Source organism: Nicotiana tabacum, chromosome 17 (assembly GCF_000715075.1).
Source record: "Nicotiana tabacum cultivar K326 chromosome 17, ASM71507v2, whole genome shotgun sequence".
Lineage (NCBI taxonomy): Eukaryota > Viridiplantae > Streptophyta > Magnoliopsida > Solanales > Solanaceae > Nicotiana > Nicotiana tabacum.
In genome coordinates, this window is record NC_134096.1 from 59,360,208 (window position 1) to 59,382,891 (window position 22,684).

General features: G+C 37.1%; 2 protein-coding genes and 1 pseudogene across 2 annotated transcripts; all 3 read right to left on the minus strand.

Annotated features, from left to right (window-relative positions):
* Positions 1-540: 540 nt before the first annotated feature.
* On the minus strand, positions 541-5,578 carry LOC107808106 (L-ascorbate oxidase homolog). The gene is made up of 9 exons (XM_075234354.1): positions 5,442-5,578; positions 5,079-5,269; positions 3,849-3,958; positions 3,126-3,396; positions 2,772-2,874; positions 2,303-2,648; positions 1,529-1,897; positions 1,363-1,441; positions 541-1,027 (listed from the first exon to the last, which is right to left on the minus strand). The coding sequence occupies exons 2-9, from the start codon at positions 5,220-5,222 to the stop codon at positions 824-826; spliced, it is 1,626 nt and encodes a 541-aa protein (XP_075090455.1). The 5' UTR covers positions 5,223-5,269; positions 5,442-5,578; the 3' UTR covers positions 541-823.
* A 9,408-nt stretch (positions 5,579-14,986) lies between these two features.
* LOC142161738 (putative disease resistance protein At4g33300) lies at positions 14,987-19,046 on the minus strand (annotated as a pseudogene).
* On the minus strand, positions 18,276-18,833 carry LOC107808105 (protein DA1-related 5-like). Its single transcript, XM_075235580.1, has one exon. The coding sequence runs from the start codon at positions 18,831-18,833 to the stop codon at positions 18,276-18,278; it is 558 nt and encodes a 185-aa protein (XP_075091681.1).
* Positions 19,047-22,684: the final 3,638 nt, after the last annotated feature.

The following is a 22,684-nucleotide window of genomic DNA, read 5'->3' on the forward strand; positions in this document are numbered from 1 at the left end:
TCTCCGTCCCAATTTATATGAAAGTGTTTGACTGACCATGGAATTTGTGAAATAAATGAAGACTTTTGAAACTTGTAATATAAAATAAATCATAGAAATTTGTGGGCTAGAAATCATCTCCTTAAGGGTAAAAGAAAATCTAAAGTTGAATTGTTGCCAAATATAGGAAAGGGACTGACTAAAAAAAGGGAGTCAATAAGTTGGGACAGAGGAAGTATGTTTTCTGGGTTCTCCCATTTTAGTTGTTATGCAATCAACGTTAAATTCATTCAATTTTTTATACTTTATAAAATCTAGTTCTCATTTTTTTTCATTTCACATACTCACTTGTCTAATTTAAAAATAAATTATTTTAAATAATATATATATATATATATATATATATATATATATATATATATATATATATATATATATATATGACCTCTTATTAAGGCTTTGCTTTAGACCTCGGATGTTGTTGAACCGCCCTTGATGGTGGCGTAAAATAATAATTGTATTAAGTTATACAAGAATAAATATATTATTTTATGCCAGAAATGGAATAAAAGTATATATATTAGCAATATCAAGATAAAAGTATTTGATTACGAAAATGCCCTTAAAGTAAATAATTCCTGAACAGTGAGAACTCAGAACTAACTGCATGAAAAACTAGCTTAGCCAACAATCAAAAAGTAGGGCATAGTAGAACTCATTTTTTTGTGACGTAGTACAACATAGTATTTCTTGTAGTCAACCTCTCTTTTTTTAATTGGTAAAGCTAATCTCTTGTAGTCAACCTCTTATGACCAAGAAATCGTAAGGCCTTATATTCATCAAATTAAGGATGTCGACCAGCAGCTTTGCCACAGAGAAGAGCATTGGTAGGTATGTCATATTCGTTTGCTAAACTGGGCGTTGGATTATAGACCCTTAGGTAAACTTGCTGTCCAAGATATTGCCTATCCCACATTGAAGACCTCAAATTCCACATACCTTGGTTGTCTAAAGAAACATATATGGCAGTCCAAGATTTAGGATAAACCTGCAAGAAAGCATTTCATATTAATGTTAAGAAACTGCTATTCAGCTTTCATGAACCAATAACACTTCACTTAGGGGATGTTTGGTTTACGGTGTTATACTATAAGGATTTGTTTACGCGGTGAATAATAATGTAGGAATTGTTGTGCAGCATAATACATTGACTGTTATGTTGTGATTGCCTAATTTTTAAGGGCATTTTTTTTTGGATACTCTTATCTATGTATTGCTGATACAAAAAAAAACAAATGTTGTATTAGCTATACGGAGATTATATTAATTATGCAGCATTGTATACAACAACAGTTGCATTGCCAAGGAGGAAACTGGGATTACCTGTGTAGTATGTCTAGTAAGAGCATCAACAAGATTATACTCTTTTCTACTATCTTGTGACCACGTACCCGATCCGAAACTGCAAATATTAACAATAGGAAGAATTAGAGAACTCTGCTTAGCTTACACCAGATTCAATGAAAACATTTTAAGGATTATGACATACCCTATGACCCAGAAATCATAACCGTCAAGATGCCACGACTGCATGGTGTCCTCATTGTTTTGGAAAACGATTTCGAGGAACTCATGGAGAGAAGCTGGCAACACAGATGTAGCAAGGGATGGAGAAGCAGCAGCATTTGGAACAGTTTGAATGGAATTCAAACTGAAAACACCAGGGATGTTGAAGTGATCTGCAAGCTTCAGAGGGGTGTCCGCATTAACATAAGAGACGCTGTTGACGGCATATCTCTGCTTCCCACTGATAAGTGGTGCAGAATTGGCAAGGACAATAGTCCTCGAAGGTGTAATTTTCCCGTAATGGAATGAACCCTGAGGATTTGGCCTAGCTGCATTTGATGTCAGATTCCACCTTCAAAAGCAAAAGAACAAGTTATGTTATTGAAGAGTTATAATAGTCATAGCTGTCTACTTTTCCTTCCCACATTCCAAATTATATGCTTGACTCAGAAATGCTAAGCCGGTGCGACAGAAATGAGATCCACCATTAAGGGGACTGCTCTAGGAGACTCATGTTACTTGCCTCTCAAACAAATAGTTTGTGCTCTGAACTGTTCTTGTGCAACCCCAGTTGTTAGTAAAATTTCCTAGTTACCCTTCACCCTAGTGATCTATGAATGTATAGTCAAGGCGAATCAAATAAAAAGTTCACTAAATATATGGACTAAGTGCAACAGAGGAATCCAGGATTCTAAAATTGGAGAGGGAAAATGCATTAATGAGAGGAGGCAATGAATGCACTCAGGATAATATCTACCTGAATGTTCTGGCTTGCATCAGAGACCACTGAAATTGATCAGCTGGACCAGCTGGCAAAGGTCCAGATGTGGGTGTTTGAGAGTTTGTGTAGTGGAGCACCGCAGTGGTAGTAAGAACGGTCGTGGTGAACCTTGTAGATGCAACAATGTAGTAGTCCTTCGGAGATTGATCCAATGTGACAAGGATGGATAAAGATTGACCAACATGGACATCAAAAGAATCGTATAAATTTTGGATAACATGGGATCCTTCAACCTCGACCAGCTTCATCTTGTGGCCCTGTATTCTGAAGTTAATGGTATTTTTCAAACCCACATTTGAAATCCTGAACATGTATGTTTTTCCTGAAGACCAAAAGCAAGATTATTGTTATCAATGAGTTGTTATTTCTAGAGGATAAAACAGCAGAGCACATTGTGAAGGTGAATGGCAATTCAGTGACAAACAAAGACATCAGGGAAGATTGCTTTGGAATGCTGTAAATAACCTTGATCGCTGCTTCAGTCCATTTATAAGGAGACTATCTGGGAAAGGAAGAGACTTCCCCGAATCCAATATCTGCTGCAATGCCTGCAAGTTCCGAGGATTGGAAGGAATTAAGCACACTTACATAGTTAAAAAATCTTCCACACGAGAGCAAAGGACAACTTCATCTAATTTCCTTCAAGCAGTTTCTTAAAATGGCCCGGCATTTCCTCAAAATTCATAAAAATGAGGACATCACATTTGCATCAAAATCTTCAGAGAGTTATTCTGAGCATATGACTGATGGTAGCTAAATTTAAATAGAAAAGCGTACAAGAAATGAGCAGTAGAATCACCTTATGACTGGTCTTGTACCAATCACCAATAAGTAAACTGAAATCTCCATCAGGATTTGCATATGGAACAGGGATTACAGATCTTGCATAAACATTAAGCGCCCCAAAGCCTCCCACAGCTCTGTGTAATTGAGTTGAAGGGAAATAAGTATAGCTTCCAATCTGGTCTTTAGCTTGGAACTTGTAAGTGTAATTTGAGTTTGGAGGAATAGGGCAATTAGTTCCCAAAACTCCATCTTGCCAAGAGTTCTTTCTCTGCTTAATTCCGTTCCTAAACATGAAAAGTAATTTAACATGTAAGACTACACTATCTAGTTCCTCCCTCCATGAATGCAGTCGGTGGCAGATGCAGCTTGTATTCCTTGGGTTCGATTGAATCCAGTATTTTCGACATGTAACATGAAATACCACTAAATATTTCATAAATATAAAATTCTGAACTCATAATTTCAAAAGTATAACGTGTCCGGTGTTAAAAATATTAAATGTTCAACTCATTAAATTTAAATCTTGTTTTCGCCTTTGATTATACCGTCAATCCAAGTTTATTTTATTCTGTCCCACGTCAAATGCCATAATCCAAACGGGAAATACATTTTGAAAGAAACAAGTCCAGTTAACAAATTAAACGCCAAATAAGAAGATATGGGAAAGCTTATGCCAAATAAACTTCATCACTTAAATAGGCGCAACATATAGGGAGAGATTGTAAAAGAGACTCACCATGTCAAGAGAAGGGGCTCGTCCAACTTATTAATCAAGATGAGGATAACATTGTTATTAGTGACAAGATCAAGCCTAGGACCAGGGAATTGACCATTAATAAGGATCACCTACAACATCATAAAAAGGTCAAAACTTTCATAAAAAGTTCAAGTTCTTGATTAACCCTTAATATAAGAGGGGCGGCCCAATGATATTTGGGGCCTAAAGCCATACTTCAACAAGGGGCCTTAAATTTCCGGTATTACAAAAAATAATTTAGTAAAATTTTATTTAAAATTTATTTTTCTAGTTTTTTGAGATACAAAATTATTAATATTTTACTTATAATCGATCTTTTTACTAGGGTCATATATATTCTAGGATATTATTCCATTCTCTTAGAATTTTCTAATTTTCTGAAAGATTTATGATAGACTTCTCACTGGCTTCTTCTTCTTCTTGGATTTCATTATCGTCTAGCTCAATTTTGTTAATGATTTGTTCACCTACCATAAATTCTTCCATATTTTCTGATTCAAAACTTTTATAGTTCGCTAAAAATTTATCAATAGCTTCTTTTTGGGATAGTATTAAAGTTTTAACTCTTCTCTTTTTTTGGTGTTTTAAATACGCGAATTCATATTTTTCTTGTTGATATATTAAAATTCTAATAAATAAATAAAAAGACAACATAAACTTAAGAACAAAAGATGTAACATGGGGAAAGCTTGAAAAAAAAAATGTTGGCAATTGATTTCTGCTCTCTTATTTGAGAGAATGATTTATGAGACAATGAAATTGTGAGTTTAGAGAGGCCAAAAGGAATATAAAAGATAGAAGTAAAATATAGTTTGAAAAGATAGAAGTAAAATATAGTTTGAAAAGAGAATAATATAGGTCATGTGATAAAAGTAATATAGGTCATGTGATAACGATGATTGTGTATAAATAAGGCAAGAATACACACCTAAAGGCCGAATTACAAAAGTAACTATTTATATTACCAATATATCTAGCGGTCCCAAATTATTTTTTTCATGAAAAAATATGTTTTTTCTTTGATATACTAAATATTTTTTTAAAAACAATTATCACATATAATTATTTAATATTAGAAATTTTGGAGCCTCCATATGTGGGGCCTCCTTGACTTGCTTTACCATTGGGCAGTCCCGACCCGTATCAACATTTACTACAATTGAAAATAGCATCTAGCTAGACAGTTAAAAAATAAACAAAGTGGCAAACCTGCTGGGGAACACCAAGTGGAGAAGCCATTCCATAAGTGGCAGTCCATGTGAAGTATTTATAATCATCCTCTGCATTTACCACAGAGACACTCCAAAAAACCAAGATTCCACAAAGCAGATGAAGCAAAACCAATTTCCCCATTGGAGCAGTGATGAAAGAATTGACACTCAAACCCCCTTATAATATACCTGCAAACTCCCAGTTCACATATATTATTTAACAAATCTTCAAGTACAAAATATAAGCAATTCTTGAACATGTTCAGCTCAAACAAAGAAGTCAGAACGAAAAATGTAGCAGCTTTAAACATAATAACAAGAAAGGAGACAAAAGAAGAAGTGGGAAGAAATATGAACATACCAAATTTAGTGGTTAGCTAAGTATTTCTACTAAAATGGAAAGAATTAAAGAATGTAAATATGAAGCTATCCCTTTCTGGATTCTTGATAGGTTGTTTCACTGTTTTTAAAAATGGAGCAGTTTGATTACTAAGTAGCACATAAATAATGGATGGGTAGGTAAAGAAGGCTCAGCGAATGGGGCCTAGCTATTTAAATGCCAACTCTCATATTCGGCGCATTCACGCGTTTTCACGTATTTATGGGACATGACTATATTTTCCATTGAGATTGATTCCCCACCACAAGTAAAGAGAAAAAGGATACAGGAGAACGGATAAACAAGTTCCAATACTTTTGTCTTTGTTTGGTTGGTTGTTACTTATCATTTTATAATATATCAAATTTATTCTATTATATTGTATCGTTTGATGAATATAATATTTGGATAGATTATATCGTTTTGTTATTATTTTATTTTATGATATCACGCACAATCAATATGAAAAATAAACTTGTAATATTATAAAGAAAAATTATGATACGGTATAAAATTATTATATAAAAGGTAGGATAAATGATAAAATAAAATTATTTTATAATAATGAAGGGTGAGATTGAGAGAAAAAAGATAAGGTAACGACGCGACCACACCAAATCGATCGTTACATAACGTGACATATTTCGTCGTTACGTAACGACAGATTTAACGATACGATATAATAAAATTTAAGTAATAATCAAAACAAACATCATATTTAAAGTAACTTAACAACCATCCAAATGTGTCACTATTACATTTTGAAAAGTCTCAGAGAATTTTCTTTGACAATCATTTTTAAATACTTCAATTATTACGGTCTCCGTCTCAACTTGTATGGCATTGTGTCACCTTTCTATACTTAAATTACGTGGCAAGTCGAACGATGACACATATATTGAGATGAATGGTAAGTATATTATTTTTATGTAATTTTTTAAATATATAAATTTATTTTCAAAAAATTTAAAAATTCTATATTCGACTCCATATCGAAAAATAAGTAATCTGATACTAGTACTCTAAATCCAGCGGCATAAAGTGGAAACGATTAGAGTGTTTTTTCTTTTTTTGTAGCAAAGATTAGAGTTGCAGCAGATATCAATATATGCAATATATCTCCTCTTTTTTTTCCTAACAATGAATTTTCACTTAGCATAAAATATCGTTTTAAAAAATTAATCGGGTGTTCTCTCTCGCTCTCTCTTTCTTTATGACTTGATTTTTAGTCAATTCCTTTACATCAGGCAAGTGATCATTTGCAGTTACAAAGTGGGACGGGAAAGATTAAGAACTTAAATAATGTTTAGAAAATTAATAATTTACTGGGAATATGATAAACATGAATGATTAAAAAGCAAAAGGAGATAAAACTAGAGTCCATAATCCATTCGTGGTTCTTTGGGAGAAGTGTCACGGAAATATGTGTTTTAAAAAAAGAGTGATATTTTTATATATATCGTTCTTTTAAAGAACGCTATATTTTAACGGAGTTTTGGCCATTAAACGCTCTTTAAAAGAACGTTATATATATATATATATATATATATATATATATATATATATATATATATATATATATATATATAAAACGTCATCTGGTCATCGCATTATATGCATAGCACGGTATATAACCGCACTATACCTATTTTGTGGGCTCACCAATAAGTCTCTTGTGTTTAACTGACATAACAATAATTCAAATAGGTATAACGCTCTTTAAAAGAGCGTTATACCTAAAAAAATCCAGCCCACCGAGCTAGGCATTACCTTATTTAAAGGCGTTAGGATTTTACAAAAATCCATTCAAAAATATTCCTAACTCTCATTCAAATTTTTCTTCTTGTTAAATTCTCAAGCATTTTTTTTATAATGTCTGAAGAGCGAAAAGTAAGGATTTCATTATATTGGAGGGGTGGGGGCGTGGGGTTGTGGTGGCGAATAACTCTGTGAGCTATAGTTTATCTCCACAGTGTCATGTTAAGTTGCCACTTACAATGGAGTACGATAGATTGGTATCGTTGTTATGTAATAAAATGAGTGTGAGGAAACGTTCGGTGAACCTTAAAGTAACCGGAAGATATCCGTATTCCGTCACTCCGCAAGGGGTTGCTTGTTACGCTAAGTTTAACATCGACGATGATAAAACTTTGAGGAATTTTTTGAGGACTCTGGATGAATACCGAGAATTTCTTGTGATAAAAATATTGGAAATGTACGTCTAGGTCGAAGACGTTCGCAATAATGAGGTTGTGCATAGTAGGGATAACCCTCAGTCATCGGGTGGTTATTCTGGAGCAGTTTTTGCCGGATAGGTTCCGGATGAAAGAGTTTGCCCTGATTTAAACTTATCACCACGGGCGAATGAGGAGCGAGGAAATAATTTCTCTCATGCTTTACATAATCTATAAGATGGGTGGTAAACTTCAATTTTCCTTAGTGTTACGATGTATATTTTTGTTGTATTAAATTTATATTAACACTCATATATTCCACAGGAGGTACCGGCCAGATATGACTTTTACAAGTTATGAACTCATGCCCAGTTGGAATATGCGTAGTTTTGGTATGTTGGATCATGGTGGTCCATCCGGGAGTCATCACCAACAGGATAATGTCCATCAAGGAATGTCAACACGTTACGACTTGTAAGTGAAGTGATACAACTATATGAAAAGTATTTATTAATTTCAGTAGCTTATTATTTTGTTATTTATGCAGTGAAAATGAGCAAGTTGAACCACCTATCTTCACTCAATTGCCTGAAGACGATATATTAAATAAGGATCTGGCAGATGCACAGAGTGAGGAAGAGAACAGTGATTATGACAACAATGCCGATGATTCCGGAGACGACACACCCTTCCCTCGTGAGGATGGTGACGATGAGGAAGAGAATGAAGGACCTGATTTGACGAGAGAGTATGCTTCACCCCCCGTTAGACCAAGAGTGTACGAGTCCCAATTGTTGTTTCATTCAAGGAAGATTCCCTACCTTGATAACTTGCCAAGTATGTCGGATGTGGATGCTCTCACAAGGGATTTTGATGAAATTGGGACAGCAATGTGGGATGATTCTAGACCAACAGTTTTGGCAAATGGCATGTTTTTTCCCGATAAAGCGCGCCTAAGCAGGGCGGCGAAAATGCACAACGTAAAAAAGTGTCGTGAGATGACGGTATGGGAGTCAACTTCGGAGGTATACAAGGTTGTTTGCCATAGATGGTTTATGAGTTGTCATTGAATGCTGCGTGCGAGCAAGAAGAAAATAGGTTTGTGGCAAGCGGGTAAATACATTCCCACCCACATATGTGAAATGGACACATTCAATTGGAATCACTACAACTTGGATATTGACTTGATTTCTCTTGTCCTTATTCCACACCTTGAAGCATCCATAAGGTATAAAATCAAAGAGTGCATTACATCAGTCCACCAGGAATATGGCCATACCATTACCAAAAGAAAGGTATTTCTCGGGCGCAAACGTGCGTTTGAAATTATTTATGGTAACTGGGATAAGTCATTTACAGCTCTACCCAAGTACATGGCCGCACTGCAACACTTTAACCCAGGGACGGTTGTTGAATGGAAGCTTGAGAGGAGTCCGGGAAAACCAGAATATATATTCAATTACGTGTTTTGGGCATTTAAACCAACAATTGATGGTTTTTCGCATTGCTGGCTGGTAATATCCATAGATGGCACTCATGTATATGGAAAGTATGATATCAACTTGTTGATAGCCGTTGCAGTAGATGCTAATGGACAAATATTTCCTCTAGCTTTTGCTATCTGTGCCAATGAAAGCCAAGAGACATGGAAGCTATTTTTGAACCATTTGAAAGAGCACATTGTCAAACAACGTTCCTGCATTTGTCTAGTATCTGATCGGCATGGTGGTATCTTAAGTTCTGTAGAGAACTTGCCTGCATGGAAAGAACCTTATGCCTACCACCGTTACTGTGTGAGGCACTTTAAGGCTAATCTCCAGAAGGCACATCCCAACAAGGATCTGCATGATTTGATGTGGATGGCAGCAACAGACCACCAAGAGCATAAATTTCGGAGGCACATGGAATCTATCAAGCAGGAAGATAAGAGAGCATATCATTGGTTGATGCGACATGAGCTTCACAAGTGGGCTTTGCATGCGGATGGTGGAAGAAGATGGGGAATTCTAACTACAAACGTGTCAGAGTCTTTAAACGGGTTATTGAAGTCCGCAAGAGTATTGCATGTCACTGCCATGGTGCGGATGTCGTTCAAGCATATGGCGGAGAGGTTTGTTAAAAGGGCTGCAGCTGCAACGTCATTGATGGAACGGGGTGTTGAATTTATGCCACTGTCGATGAAGAGATTTGAGAAATGCAGGCGGTGAACACATTGACATTCATTTTTGCAGTATAATCACGACAGAAATATTTTTGAAGTTCGCATCGCTATTCATCAAAACCGGGGGAATAATGTACATACCATAAATGAATCTAGAAGGTTATGCTCTTGTGGGAAATTGTCCATCTACCACATGCCGTGCTCACATGCCATCAGGTGCTTTCAACATACAGGTTGAGGGCTAACCAACTACGTTGATAAATAATATAGTGTTGCTGCTTACTTAAACACCTATAGTGGGCAGTTTGCAGCCAGTGGATGCTGAGCATTATTGGCCGCCGGAACCATACGGGTGCAGAAGAGAACGCGTATACGGAACCAAATGGATGTTAGCGATACCGTTTATGCGCGCAAATGTGGTATATGCTCATAAACAGGACACGACTGTCGAAAATGTCCTTCGGCTGGTTTGTGTAGCGGTGGTAATCAAGCTCGTGATGGGTGTTCTTCTAATATGGCTATAATATGGCTAACTATCAATGAGTTTATATTGTAATAAGTAGTTGTTTTATTTATGTTGCAAGATGTATCAAATAAAATTATATTTCTATTGTTGTTAAATCTTATTGATATTTAACATTTTCCAGTTGAGTAAATTAATGCATTTCTCCCTCCCGTTCATGTAATCAAAAATAGTATTGGATTAAAAAACGGAAAAATATGTGAATATATTTGATAAAAATAGTTCAAAAATAGTTGAGTTAAAGGTAGATTTTTGATAAATATGTGAATACACATAGCGCGGTTAAATACTACGTTATGTGAATATATATAGCGCGGTTAAATACTACGTTATGTGTATTGTCTTGTCGAACTGAAAAGTTGCCCGTCTGAGAAGAAGTTGTTTTGTATATATAATCATCTTTAACATGCAAAGCATAACACGGTTAAATACTACGTTATGTGAATATATATAGTGCGGTTAAATACTACGTTACATGTGGTGCCTTGCCTATAAATAATGGACGCATTCTAGTTATTTTCTACGCTTAACAATAATCAATAGCAAAACTTTCCATAAAAGCAAGGTTTTTTTTACGCTTTAACAAATGTCTGAACGCCTTTATGTACCAAGGTGCCAGTGCGGCAAAAAATGTTTGATGAATGACTGTTGGGATGATGGTGAAGTTGGACGCCACTACTGGATATGTGTGAACAAGTTTTATATGGTTCTCAATGAATCTTTTTGTAATTTTGAGGTATGGATTGATGAACCCTGTAAGCATGAATTCTACAAACGATCTTTGCAGTATCTTCATGATTTAACCTTAAAACAGTGTGAATATAAAAAAGAATATAAACGAGAAATTGCGGAGTTGAAAGAGAAACTGAAAGAGGCAGAATTAGAAAAAATATGATGGAAGAGAAATTTAAGTGGTTGGAGCAGAGAATAATGGGCGGCAGTGACTAAACAATGACATGTATGTGTTGAGTGTACTACTTTATCTTTATATTTCTCGTGTCATGTATTTTCATTAGTTGTACTAAATTTAAATTATGTTAAGTTGTTATGTTTTGTGTTTGTGTTGTAGTATTAAAATAAAGAAGGAATGGGGGAAATAAAAATATAATGCGCATATTATGTAAACATAAAAAATTATTGTTATTATTTACATAAAATATATATAAAAAAATGAATGTGTCCCACAACCTGTGTGCTTTAATACAACCGCTAGCCTGAGGCGCATCCCATCCCGTTCGGCTACGCTATCGGGATCATCCTCATCACGGCGCCTCTTTATAGCAGGATGCGCTGCAGCATGATCATCAGTGGTGCTGGCAGGATCGGTAGAATGGGCCGTCGGTCCAGTAGAAACCTACAGAAGAATAAGTTAGCTCATCCCACCATGACCCCGTGCGGCAGCCCTGCCTCGTATGGCACCCCTACCTCGCTGGTACTGTTCTGGCGCCACATAAGCAGGGTCGTGTCCCAAGCGCTGATCCTCTCGAGTTCGTTGCAGTGTCCATGCATCCACCTCTGCAACCTGCCAGCCGTAATCGTGCAAAGCGGCCGCTCCCTCGCCGGCATGCTGTTGCATCTGCAGTCCCATCTGGTAGACTATATGTAGGCCAATAGCCTGCACAACGTATAAAATATAAACTACAGAACACTAAGTTACAGTTATATAATTAATAATAACATAAAACATACCAGGGCCTCGTGCCGCCCGGCGTATGGAACGTACCGACCGCCAGCTTAATGAATGGGACTCCCGACAAAAAGTCGGGTAACGCGGCGGTACCAGGGCATGCAGAGCTGAATAGTCTCCGTCTGGATCTGTGAAGGGGAGGGGGGGCGAATTCAGGTCAGCCTGGCGGTCCCAAGTATGGAACTACGCCTCTAGCCATGCTGCATATGTGTCGTCCGCTCTGGAACAACCATCCCGCTGATAATGTGTGGCGTCCTATGTAAGCCCCCTCGGTATATACTGCAGACGCCCAAACTGGCGAAGTACCCGCTCCGTGGCATGATGCTACACAGTATCGAGGCACATTAGCGGGACAAAAGTGCTCCAAATCAGTTGGCCGACCGAGCAATAATCGGGCAGGCCACCTATCAAGTCGTCGCTGTATGGCGTCCAGATGAACTATCAAATAACAACAGAAAACGTGAGTATGCACAACACATGTGAAGCTATACCAAGTAAGTTTAGGTACACATTTACCCGTGCGCCCTCCTGCATATCCAATACATCCCTACAAAGGGGGAGATTGTGCCGAGCCTCGTAATCTCGTACATATCCACGCCGGAGAACCAATCTCCTAGCTAGAGGGAGAAGCGGAGGTGGTACATCCGTAGGTAATGGTGGTAGAGGTGGTTGCAACTGCAGGAACCGCTCCCAGGCCCAAATATAACATACAAAGTTGACGTAAAGTTTAAGAAAATTTTTGACTAGATAGAATTGGAAGGAGTGAACAGAGTATTTGAATATGTTGTCACCTGTAGAAGCGACAAAAATCCACATACGTCATGCTGGGTGCCCATGCTCGCCCGGCACAGATGCATGTACAAGTAGGCGAGAACAGCAACACCCCGACTGTACTGGGGTAAATCATCTAGCAGCTGAAGATGATGAAGAAAACGCAAGCTGACTAGGTTCCCCGAAGTGTTCGGGAACAAAACCTCCCAAACAGAAGAGCAGCAGCAACCTCGTATACCGGTGAATATGCAGATCATCTGTCTCCCCGGTGATGTCGGGGTGCAATATCTCCAAATGCTGTCGAATAGCTGTCAAACTCATGCGACTGGCCCCTGAGTGTGCAGTCTCATCCTGTGGCCTGAAACCAGTGAGCTGCTGCAGCATGTCCAAATACTGCTCATGCGTCATCTCTCTCATGGCTTGAGGCAGTGCAACATGCAGTCCATCAACATGCATCCCATATAAAACCTCCAGGTCCTGCAGTGTGATGGTGGCCTCGCCAATGAGGCAGGTGGAAAGTGTGCGTCTCCGGTCGCCACCGCTCTATCAGGGTCGTGATCAAAGACCAGTCGAGCTGCAGCCGCCAGATCTCCAAAATCCTGTAGAAGCCCGTATCCCGCAGGCGCTGGACTACACGGGGATGGAGATCTCTGTCCTTCATAAAATTCCACATATCGTCCACTCTCCTAGCGCGGAGAGTCTGGGCCAGTAACTCTCCCTCCCATATGTAGGCGGACCTATGATCGCCCTGTAACACTAATAGCTCATCGGAGACAGGTCCGGGATGTATAGGCGACACGTTCATATCGTCTAATGTAAATTAAACAACATTAATTGTATGTTTGATCTGTAAATTAAATAATTATTTTTTATAATCATACAATATTTAATTGGACAGAGTATATATCTATGGGTTCCGGGCTCGATATTTGATGTCTAGTAGGACCAAGCTATCTTGAGTTCTTGTATGTGTCAATTTTATTATATTCGTAATTTTGTAAATTAAATAATTAATTTTTATCATATTTAATTGGACAGAGTATATACCTATGAGTTCCAGGCTTGATATTTGAGGCCCAGTAGCATCAAGCTATCCTGAATTCTTATGTGTGTCAATTTTAATATTTTCATAATTTTGTATATTTGTTTTGTAAATTAAATAATTAATTTTTATCATATGGACAGAGTTTGTGTTTGATCTATCACTATAAAAGATACTTAAATTACAAGGATTCTACGCTAAAAGGCTCTATATTTTACTACGCTAAAAGGGCACTAGTCTTTAAGCAAATAAATAATCTAAACTAGATAAAAACAACAAATACATTTTAATCACAAAAACAAACACAAAACACTAATATCTTAGTCCGGATAAAAATAACATACTAGTTTAATCGCAAAAAAAAATACAACAACAATATAGAAACACATTCAAAACAACTAATATGCATTATTATACGAGTTTCGACGTAAACTAATAGAAGGCTTGGCTAGGATGTGGAACCTACAATCTTATCTTTTTGTGTGATGGGTGGGATCCACTATAATTTTTTTAGAAGGAAATTGTGTTTTTAGAAGGAAATTTGGGGGAGGGGGGAGGGGGGTCGATTAAGAATTTTGAATTGGGGGTGGGGTGGCTGGGTGGGGCATCTGGTAAGAAGGAGGGGGACCGTTTATTTATCTATGTATAGCGCAATATATAATTACGCTATACATATATAAACCGCGCTATGCATAGCTGTTTTATCAGCCTTGTATAACGCGATTTATAATGGCGTTATATATATATATAATACTTTTTTAAAGAGCGCTATACTTTAACGGTCAAAACTCCATTAAAGTATAGTGCTCTTTAAGAAGGCGATATATATAAAAATATCACTCTTTTTTTTAAACACATATTTCAATCACACTCGTCGAAAACGATCACAAATTGGTTCTAGACTCGATAAAACTAACAGCAGAGATATTCTGCTAATTATGAAGGACACCCATGTGATATGTTGGTTGGTAGGTGAGTATGTAATTGATTTGGAAAGCATGGGGTCCAGTGGGTACTAAGAAGAGAAAATTTAATTGCTGAAGGACGAAGGAAAAGGAGGAAGAAGAAAAGCAAAAAATAATTATTATAGTATTAGTTTTTTATATTTTGTCGAAATAAAAGTACATGCTAAGGTCCATCCACTATACATCCTCTCCAGAAAACGAAAATATTTGTATTAAAGCGAATAGATATTATAATTCTAATCAAACTACATGTTCAGATACACAACTATCCAGTAGAACAAAAGCAAGCAAAAGTGAGCCGTTTAAACAATGTTACATCAGATTAAATGATGATTGATGCAGCAAATTAAATTCAAGTTGATATCCTCCTTTAGCACATTGATTCTCAGATTTCTCAGGCATCCCTTGTACTGTTCCCATAACAAGGCAGTTTCTTCATCACATATGACATGCTCCAACTTCACTAGATTTATCACAGAACGGGGAAGCTCATCGAACCCCAGCCGACTTCCCATGCAGATAGTCTGTAAAGAAGACAATTGACCTATTTCCATTGGCATGGAATCCATATCTACACAATCATATACATCAAGAAAACACAACCTCTGAAGTTTCACAATGGACTCTGGTAGCTCGGTTAATTTTGTACAAGATTGAAGCCTTAGTATTTCCAAATTTTCCAACTTTCCAACTTCTTCAGGAAGTGCAATTAGTTCTTGACAATAACAAATGCTGAGCTTCTTTAAATGAACAAGATCACATATATCAGCAGGTAGTATTACTAAGTCATTGCAGTACTCCAAATTCATCTCTACAAGATTTGGCCACATCGAAGACATCTTAACAACTGAATTTGAAAATGCCTTCCCAACCTCACACATGATCAAGGATATTTTCCGCAAATTTGTGAGCTGAAGGTTGCCTGTAAATATGGAAGCAATAGAGATGCGCTCCAAATTGATTCTGTTCAGATTGGGCAGAGAGCAAAGCACTGAAAAGTTACTTAATTCAGCTAGGGAGAAGCCATTGTTTGCCACAATCAGAGCTTTCAATTGGCTCATTTTCTCCATAAATTGGGGTAATTTGTAGGTGCAGACCGTTGTTTGAAAGTTCAAAACTAGCACTTCAGCATACGGAAATTGCATGTCGTACCAGTCAATGGAGAAGGTCTCCTCTGCAAGTGGCATTTACGGAGTCATAATAGATAGAATAATGAAGTGAGTTAGTGCTACCTTTGGTTAGAAGAAAAAGAGAAGGTTGGGAGAATGAGGAAATACCAAACAATTTGAAGTAAAAAATCAATATTCCCATAAATGGAAGTAAAAGCAGTTTCTCTCTACTCCCACATTCCCCTATCCTTGAAAGTAACATAGCATTATTAGGGAATAGAAAGGGAGAGGAAACCTGTGAATATAGACAAAAGCCGAGCCTGTACTGGTTGCAGTCTCTGGTCAAACCACCACTTGGGAAAGTCATTCCCCTTAATGTTGACATATAGTCTCCTTCTCTCTTCAACTGGCTTCTCATCACACCGGTGGATGGCCAACTCTCTCAGCAGATCATGCTGTGTGATGTAGTGCACATTATACAATCCAAGACAGGCAGGTGCATCTTTTCTGTAAAACATAATGAATTTGATAATTATACTATTAGATCAAGAACCTATTCAACTAAGAGTAATAGCAGATATCTGTAATTTGGTAAGTGCCGAAACTAGATACACAAAGAAGTTAGCAAATGGAATTTTCTGCTGAATGATGTGCCATTGCTCTTTCCTCATCAAATTAACTAATTCTTGCCAACAGAATCGAGGAAGTGGAGAAGGACGATATAATGGCCGTCAGAAGATAAAAGAATTGATGAAATAGGTAAAGAAATAAATAGCGACAGAACATGCTTGTCCCTAATTGTTGCTCTTCTTCTATATCCCCCCCCCCCCCCCTAACTATCAAACATTCAGTTCAGCTCAATGTAGCATAGAAGAAATGACATTCAAGTTAAAAGCGAAGAAATTTTACCTTGCAAGTGCGAGATTAACCACATTTTGTGAACAAAGTTCAAATAAGATTCCAAGCGCACTCATGCCATCTTCATCTAGGTTATATAGCTCCACCCACATATCCAAAAGAGTCGTGGCATGAATTCTTTGATCCTCAGGAAATGATCCCAGGTCCATGAAACAATCTCCCAATATTTGTCCTATAATGGGAAAAGCTATTTCATCCAAGGCATTTATGCTCACTTCTAAGGAACAAAATAGATCATTCTCAGTAGCAAATAGTATATTCCTTTTAGGCTGCATCTTTACTCTTTTTATCCATATCGCGTCAGGCTGGCCATACAGTGATCCGCCAACAACTTTAAGCGCCAGCGGAAAACCACTACAACTTCTAATGACCTGCCATTGCTTGCCATCAGTTAAAACTATTAAAAAAAACAGCACTAATGCTACCCCTCAGAACAGAGAATTTTTACATGTTTCTACATTACATATTGTTCAAGAATTTGGTTAACCTACTTAGAACAAGAGTCATTCATTCTTCCATAAAATCAATCAACTATGCCTCAATCCCAAGTTCTTTTACAACACACACAAAATTTCACTGTTTATGCTTCAGACATGCATTTTCATGTGATCAGGATGGCTACAAAATAATCTAATCTTATGATATTATATCTGTTACCTTATCCACAAGATCAGGTAAGAAGCAGAATATAATATAAGAAGATGATGCAACATTATATTATACTATATACCAACAATTCTCAGAGTAAGTTGACAGTACAGCGAGCAACAAATACTCGACAAAGATAGAAAGATTCTAAATTGGACCAAAAGATGAACCTTTTTTTTTCTTCTTTTCTTACAGTAGATAAGAAGCAAACAATATGTAGATTTTTAGGTATTATACTGTTTGTAAGTAATCATTTTAAGTAGTTTCTTTAGAGGAGATCATGAAATTACTGAATCAGAACCCGATCTCACAATTTCTGCAAAAATCATGTGCATCTTGTGAACTAGATTGACAAGTTTGATAGCAATGACAATGCAAAATACTACTGACAAACATGAGCAGGATAAGTTAAAAGAAACAAGTCACAAAGTCAATGCTCTAATCCAAATACTCACACCGTTTCATTTTAGAGCACGAATTTTAAGAATGTAAACAGCTTGAGTCTAGTGGTTTAAAGTTTAAACTAAAGGTGTGTGTTACATACTAAAAATAGCCTTTGAATCTTGTGGTTCTAATCATTCCATGTCCGAGTTTATAAATGTTTGGAATTAAAAACTTACTACTAAATATATTCTTTTTGAAACAAATTAACAAGAAAACCAAGAGACATAAATTGAACTCCATATATGAGTAAGTGACATGTCAGCCTTACCTTTGATATCTTCATCTTGACAAAGCTTAGATGCTAAAGTAGTCTTCCCACAGCCAGCAGAAGCAGAAAGGACTAGCACAGGATCAATATCCTCCTTTAGCAGCATTTACTTTAGTTCTTGAAGGGGCACTTGTAATCCAACGAAAAAGTCCGGAACTATAAATTCAGGTACATCAGACCATCCTGAAAATCCTCTTGAACTCCCTGCATTCAGCGATGATTCTTCAAAGAAAGAGCAGATTTTATCCAATTTTTGACTATTTTCAACAGTCATCCCAAGACTACGTTTACTGTCTCTCCAACCACAAAGAAGCCCGTGCATTTGAAAAAACTGCAGGAGTGAGTTTTCCAACTTGGTCAGTTTCCTAGAGTAGTGCCATATTTTCACCATGTCGTAAGATTTAGCTTTGGAGCACTTGAGCACGAGCTTCTCCCCGTCCTGCAACTGCTTCTTGAGCAGTTCTATTTCTTGATCTCGGCCTTCCAACTTCCTGTTCAGATTCTCTATGTCCTCAAATACAGGCTTGATATATTCAAGAGTCATTTTCAAGTGGTTCATCTTGGATCGGAAAGTGGCAACTCTTACGCCAACATCTATAACGGACTTGAGGAATATATCAAACACTGGTCCCAAAGCAGCACCTCCTACCAGACTCCCCGCCATATCTACACCTGACTTGGGAATTAAAACATGCAAAATTGCTACATTCTTCCTACGAAGGGTTTCAATAGTTCATATGTATATATATTAAAAAGGATTTGCTAGCTTATCATTTTCCAAAAGAAGGTTTCGATTGAACTCTTTTAGCTCCACCACTGACCACTGAGTGTGACTGTGAGCAATACTCTTAAAGGAAACTTAACACAGTGGTATTCTTCGTTATCATTCCCAAAGTCTTTCCGTAATTTCCAAGATACTACTCACTCAAAAAAGCTTATTCTCTTTTCTGCAATGTCACATCAAGAAATTAATTGGAAACTTCCTACGAGTATGGAATCAAATTGGATTCAAACGTGAAAAAATAGGTTATGAAAAAAGTGTCTGTCATTTTATATATAGCGCGGTTATATATAGCGCGGTTATTCACCGCATTATAACTTAACGATACGTTTGTTCGTTAAAGTACAACACGGTGAATAACCGCATTATATTTGAACTTTGTTGATGCATTTATACTTTACTGACCCACCAATAATTCATATGGGTATAGCACATGCATAATAGACGTTATATATATGTAGCGCGTATAATGCATGCGCTATACATCAAATAATTGTATCCCGGACTGATTTTTTTCTTATTTAAGGAGTTTCAGAATTTAATAAAAATCCATTCAAGATCCTTCAGATCTTCCGAAATATTTATTCGTTAAGTTATTTTACATTTTGTTATAATGCCCGTAGAACAAAAAATTAGGGTTCCATTATATTGGGGGATGAAGTTGTAGTGGAGAATAACTCAGTACGTTATAGTTGTTCTCCACAGTGTCATGTTAAGTTGCCACTTATAATGGAGTACGATAGATTGGTATCTTTGTTATGTTAAAAAATGACTGTGAGCAAACGTTCCGTTAATATTAAAGTTTCTAAAAGATATCCGTATCCTATTACTCCGCAGGGGGTTGCTTGTTATGCTGAGTTTAACATCGAAGACGATGAAACTCTGACAATTTTTTTGAGGACTACGGATGAACACCAGGAACTTCTTGTGATAAAAATGTTGAAAATGTACGTCAAGGCTGAAGACGTTTGCAATATTGGGGTTCCCAAAATAGGGATATCCCTCAATCATCGAGTGATTTTTTTGGAGCAGTTTTATCTGAATAAGTTCCGGATGAAAGAGTTTGGCCAGATCTAAATTTATCTCCACGGGCGAATGAGGAACAAGGACATAATTTCTACCCAAGTTTACATAATCCACAAGCTGAGTAGTAAATTTCATTTTCCCTTTGTGTTACGATGTTTATTTTTATGTATTATATTTGTATTAACACTTATATATTCCACAGGGGGTACCGGTCAAATATGAATTTTACAAGTTATGAACCAACAGACAATTGGAATATACCTAGTTTTGGTGTGTTGGATCATGGCGGTCCATCCGAGAGTCATCATCAACAAGATAATGTGGATCATGGGATATCAACACATTATGATTTGTAAGTTAAGTGATAAAGTTTATATGTAATGTTTGAATGAATTTGAGAAACTCATTATTTTATTGGTTGTGCAGTGAAAACGAGAAACTTGAAGATCCTATCCTTACTCAATTGCCCGAAGACAGCATATTTAATCGGGATCTGGCAGATGTACAAAGTCAGGAAGATGATAGTGATTATGTCAACAATGCTGATAAATATGGAGATGACACACCCTTCCCTGATGAGAGTGATGATGATGAGGACGAGAATGATGAACCTGATTTGACGAGGGAGCATGCTCCATCTCTCGTTAGACCAAGAGTGTACGAGTCCCATGTATCATTTCATTCAAGGGAGATTCCCTACCTTGATCAGTTGCCAAGTATACCGGATGTGGATGCCCTTACAAGGAATTTTGACGAAATTCGGACAACAATGTGGGATGAATCTAGAGCAACGGTGCTATCAAAGGGCATGCTTTTTGCTGATAAAGTGCGCCTAAGCAGCGCGGTGCGAATGTACAATATAAAAGAGTATCGTGAGATCGTGGTTCATGAATCATCTCCTGAAGTATACAAGGTTATTTGTCGTAGATGATTTCAAGGTTGTAATTGGATGCTGCGTGCGAGAAAGTTGAAAATAAATATGTGGATTATGGAGAAATACATTGGCACCCACACTTGTGAAATGGACACATTCAGTAGGAATCATTTTAACTTGAATGTTGACTTGATTTCTATTATCTTGATTCCACACATTGAAGCGTCCATAAGGTACAAGATTAAAGAGTGTATAGCATCTGTCCACCAGGTATATGAATGTACCATTACCAAAAGAAAGGCATTTCTAGGGCGTAAATGTGCGTTTGAAATTATTTATGGTAACTAGGATAACTCCTTTGCCGCTCTACCCAGGTACATGGATGCATTGCAACACTTTGACCCCAGGACTGTTATTGAATGGAAACTTGAGCGGAGTTCGGGTATACCAAAATACATATTCAGATATGTATTCTGAGAATTTAAACCATCCATTAATAATTTTGTGTATTGTCGGCCGGTAATACCCATAGACGACTCTCATGTCCATGAAAAGTATGATATTAAGTTGTTGATCTTTGTTGCAGTAGATGCTAATTGAAGTATATTTCCACTAGTATTTGCTATTTGTGCCAATAAAAGCCAAGAGACGTGGACATTGTATTTGAAACACTTGAAGGAGCACGTTGTCAGACAACGTTCAGGTATTTATCTAATATCTGATCGGCATGGTGGTATTTTAAGTTTTGTACAGAATTTACGTGCATGGCAGGAACGGTATGCCTACCACCGTTACTGTATTAGGCACTTGAAGGCCAACTTCCAGAGTGCTTATCCGAATTAGGACTTACATGATTTAATATGGATGGCTGCAACAGATCACCAAGAGTGTAAATTCAGGAAGCGAATAGAATTGATTAGGTAAGAAGACTGAGGAGCCTATCGTTGGTTGATGCGACAAGAGCTTGACAAGTGGACTTTGTATAAGGATGGTGGTAGAAGATGGGGACTTCTGAGTTCTGACTACAAATGTGTCAGAATCTTTTAACGGGTTATCAAAATTTGCACGTTGATTTGCCTGTCACTTCCATAGTGCGGATGTCATTCAAGTAGATGGCAGAGAGGTTTGTTGAAAGATCTAGATGTGCATCATCATTGATGTAAAGGGGTGTTGAATTTATGCCACAACCAATGAGACGATTTGAGAAATATAGGAAGCGAGCACAATGGCATTCATTTTTGCAGTACTGCAGCGAGCGAAATATTTTTGAAGTTCAAACTAGTTTGCATCACAATCGCGGGAATAATACACACACCGTCAATGAAGCCAGAAGATTATGCGCCTCTGGAAAATTGTCAATCTATCACTTGCCATGCTCACATGCGATGAAGTGCTTTCAACATACATAATTCATGGCAACGAGGTACGTTGATAAAGAATACAGTGTTGATGCATACTTAAACACCTATACTGGATAATTGCAGCTAGTGGGTGTTAGGCATTATTGGTCGCCGGAACCATTTAAAATTGTGTGTAACAAGGATTTTGTGCGTCAACGACAAGTGCAAAAATGAATGCGGATACAGAACCAAATGGATGTTGGTGATACTATTTATGCGCATAAATATGGTATATTTCCTAAACAGGACAAGACCGCCATAAATGTCCTTTAGCTAGTTTTGGAAGCAGTGGTAATTCAGCTCCAGGTGGCAGTTCATCCAATGTGCCAAATTATCAAGGATAAACATATTGTTTTATTGCAGTATTTTGTTGTACTAAATGTGTGTAAATGTTCAGTTTGCAAAATTTATGAAATAAAATTATGTTTCCAATG